The 3,789-nt window shown below is 50.4% G+C and overlaps 1 protein-coding gene across 1 annotated transcript in view; it reads right to left on the bottom strand.

Annotated features, from left to right (window-relative positions):
• The window catches only part of INHBA (inhibin subunit beta A), a 21,270-nt gene extending 17,806 nt beyond the window's left edge, over positions 1-3,464 (bottom strand). Inside the window, exon 1 of the mRNA XM_027769759.1 lies at positions 3,108-3,464. Coding sequence (XP_027625560.1) covers positions 3,108-3,154 — 47 coding nt within the window. The 5' untranslated portion in view covers positions 3,155-3,464. The remainder of the gene's footprint in view (positions 1-3,107) is intronic.
• Between the last annotated feature and the right edge of the window lie 325 nt (positions 3,465-3,789).

The following is a 3,789-nucleotide window of genomic DNA, read 5'->3' as shown; positions in this document are numbered from 1 at the left end:
CGCCCCCTCCTGGCGGTGGAGTTCGCTCCTCCCAGCTACGGCACTAGCAGAGTGGCCCGCTGCCACCGCGTTATTCACCTAGCGGAGGCGGCCTCATTTACTGGCTACTTCACAAAGCTCCGACTACACGCTGGAGCATTTGCATGGGCTCTGTTCTCGCCTCCGGGAGCAGCCACGAGCGAACCCGGTGGAGCAGCTTGCTGCGAGAGGGAGCCGGGAGGGAAACTGTGGTACCTTATTTTACTGTAATTGCAAAAGGAACGATGTGCCAGAGATTTATATTTAGAAGTTGTATGTTTCTACTTTTATGTAAATGGAGCAATTAGGGCCTGTCTTGCTGCTGCTAACGCCAATGCTTGTGCCTTGCTGGGGAGCTGGTGTTTTCAATCACAATTAGTGAGCTGGTCAAAAAACAAAGTTCGTCTAAGGATAAGAGCTCAACTGTGCAGAGAGGGGAGCTAGCAGGCCTCCTGTGCCGGCCTGTGGCTTGCGGTGACACATACCTTCGGGGCACAGCTAACCCTCTAGCGGTGTGTAACCGTGGCAGCAGCTGTCCCTCTGCGAAGTTGGCATAGAGGAAGAAGCGAGAATGTTCACTTTTCTTCGCAAGCAAACCGTATGTCCTTCGGCTTTCATCCAGGCTATTAATTGGTCTCTTTCCTCACTACTCCTGGAACAAGGAGACAGGCCTGGAAAAGGGGGCCATTTCTCATGGCTGTTGTTTTAACTGCTGCTCACGCATTGCTGTTATTCAGTGAAAAATCCAAGCCAGGAGAGCGAATACCCTAGGCAGGTAAACGAGGGGTCCTCTGATTCAGCTGAAGTGACACAGGGCTGGGGGGCCTCAGAGGCACAAACCAGGCTGGGTGTTTTAGTTCCTTCCTATGATAAAAATCTGTTTCCAAAAAAGCAGGATTTCTGGTTCATCCTGTCTGGGAAACGGAACATGAAACGTGACTGTGGAGAGAAATGGAAAGGACTCGAGGTGTTCTCAGCAGCTGACGTGTTACCGTGGGCTCCGGCAGGAAAAGCAGGCCCTGCTGGTGAGCAGTGACTCCCTTCAGAGGCAGCTCTGAACCCAGAGGACGTGGGCAGGCTCCAGAGTGCCGTTTGCTGCAGTGAGGTTGCAGGAGCGTGTGCTTTCGGGGTTCATCACAAGGCTTAGATCAGATACGGGATTGGCAAACCCTGCCAGTGTCCTGGACCGTCACGGGCTGCGCAAAGCTCACCCCGAGCACTAGGTAGACCTGGGCAGAGAAGATCCACGCCTCACATGCAAAATTGAACTAGGAAGCTGTTTTGCTTTTACCTTGCATCAATGAATAATCGGTTCTAAACAGAAAGAGAGGGGGAAACGTTATAATTCCACTGAAAACAGTAGAGGCAGAAATGGTTAATCCTGCATTTGATTGCGAAACCACACGTGCCTCTCGGAACCACTGAGGAAACCCAGATGCTAGAACTAAAACAATTAGGAAAGAAGGAGGAAAAGAAAACCCCCACTAAGCAAGCCATTATTTATCCCAGAGCGGTGATACCCAACCCGGTGACTTTGTTCACCAGAGGACACTGGACAATGTTTGAGGCATTTGGGTGGTCACAACTGGGGGGTTGGCGCTGCTGACACCTAGTGGGTAGAGGCCGGGGGTCCTGCTTGTCACTCTGCCATGCACGAGACAGTCCCTGCAACAGACAGATTATCGGGCCTAACATATCTGTGTTTCTGCGGTGGAGAAACTGATTTAGGAGTGTAATTGTTACATTTCATCTAGTTGCCTGGCCATCCATGCTCCATGAGGCCTTGGAAACCAAGAAAAATATTGCAACTGTGCAAAATATTAATAATCCAACCGAGTCTGTCCCCTCACGGGCCTCGCACTTCCTGACTCCTGGGGAACCACCCCAGGCTGCAGATACCGGACACCAGACTAGGCCCTCTCGGGCAGCATCCTCTGAGAGAGTCCTACCCAATCTCCCGGATGGCTTCACTCCCTTTCCTCCTGACTCTTTGTTCTCACCCAGAGCAGAATCTTGGTGACCCGCAACAGCATGAGATGAGCTGGCCCACACCCAAGTCGTTAGGAGGCAACGGAGTCATGAGAAAGAGTGAATCAAGAACTGAGCTGTTCATTTCAGCAATTTGGTATCAGATAAATCCAAGCACCGGAGAATTCCCTGAAGTAAAATTCACAAAAGTGAGATTACCATGCCTTTCTCCTAGAGCAAACCCATATGATGGAGCTCGATTTTATTTGTCTAATCCCTTAGGGGGTGAATGACACACAATCAATATCCGAAGAGATAAAACAGAGCCTTTTGCTAAATCCTAATGCTTGTTCCAAGCAACATTATATTCTGCAAACTTCCTTTTGAGAAGGAAGAGGTATGGCTGTTAAAGGAAGGCCGTGCCCTACAGGTGTTGCTCTCCGGCGAGGACTGGGAGACTGTGTGAGGGATCCCACATCACGGAGACTAACAGTAATCAGAAAATGTTGGTGCAGCCTGCCAAAGGGAAGTCTCTGGATCAAACTAGCTTAGATGTGAAATGCTGTTGTCCAGACGCTGAGAGCCAGCCTCCCTGGCCTTGCTCTTCAACCCTGAGCGCCGAGGTTACCCAGAAGGGAGAGGGTCGCTCAGAGGCTGTCTGAAGATGAAAAGAAGCCACGAGGGGCCGGCCTCAGACTCTCTGACGCCATGTCATCTCCTCCAACATGTGAATCACTGTCTCCTCAGGTAAATGGTCATTTTGGAACCAAAGGCCTCAATCAACTTTCACATGATTCAGAATTGCCTGGATTTCTTCCCAAGAAGTAACCATTTGAAACATGTAAGAAATTCAGTATTGAGAGAAAGAATCATTTACGACTTCTGTAGAAAACATAGATGGGGGATAAAAACACCACACACACGTGCACTCCAGCTCCAACGGGAAAAATAGGACCTCAGATTCTTCCTCGCCAATATGTATTTCTGAATTGTTTACCACAACTCAGTTCTAAGCCAACCAGGAAACATCTGCTCCAACCCTCCATCTTCCTACTGCCCTGAAAGATGATGGGGGAGCACTGTCCAATGGACACGAAGCCTGTCGTCATCATTTTCCTCACCTGGATCCCCTCGGGTAGTAAGTTCCATGTTGCCGACTTGAGGACATAGAGGTTTAGCATAGAGATTCCACTGGGCCGATGGACGTGCAGAAATGCTGATTCCAAGCTGGTTTTGCCTGTCCACAGAGATACCCCCATAACACAGCTGTGGAGGGAAGAAGCCTGCAAAGCCTGGGAGACGTCCTACGTGTACTTTCTGTTTTTCAGTCAGTGAGTTGCTGCCTCCCTCCTGTCCTGACAGAAGCGGTCCAAAGGTTTTGCCCCTGTGTGGGAGCAGTGGTGAGGTACATCCAGGCCGGCCCGAGCGGAGCGCTGCTGTCCACGGGCACTGCGTGCTCTCTGGCAGGGGCTCAGCTCAGTTAGTAAATATTTCCAGGTGCCTCACTCTAATTATAGGAAGGTCAAGTTTGCAAAGGTGAAATAGCAAGCAGGACTTCTGTCGATTTTTATTAGCTTGGACAAGGACACTGTGATTAAGCACGGTGTTCTCGCAGAGTTTAACGGGAATCACTGAGTTATGTAACCCATCTTAAACGTTCGAAAACCAACTTCTGGCGAGGGCCAGATGGTGGTGCAGCAGTAGCACTCTGGAAGGCTGGCTGATGTGAGAAGGACCCAGGTTCTGGTCCACAGACCTTTCTGAGTCCTCTGGGCACATGTGTGCCCAAGCTCTGGGGCTGGC

The sequence above is a fragment of the Tupaia chinensis genome, unplaced genomic scaffold, assembly GCF_000334495.1.
Source record: "Tupaia chinensis unplaced genomic scaffold, TupChi_1.0 Scaffold000088_1, whole genome shotgun sequence".
Taxonomy (NCBI): Eukaryota; Metazoa; Chordata; class Mammalia; order Scandentia; family Tupaiidae; genus Tupaia; species Tupaia belangeri.
The sequence above is the reverse complement of the archived record's forward strand: the minus strand, read 5'-3'. Positions and strand labels throughout refer to the sequence as shown.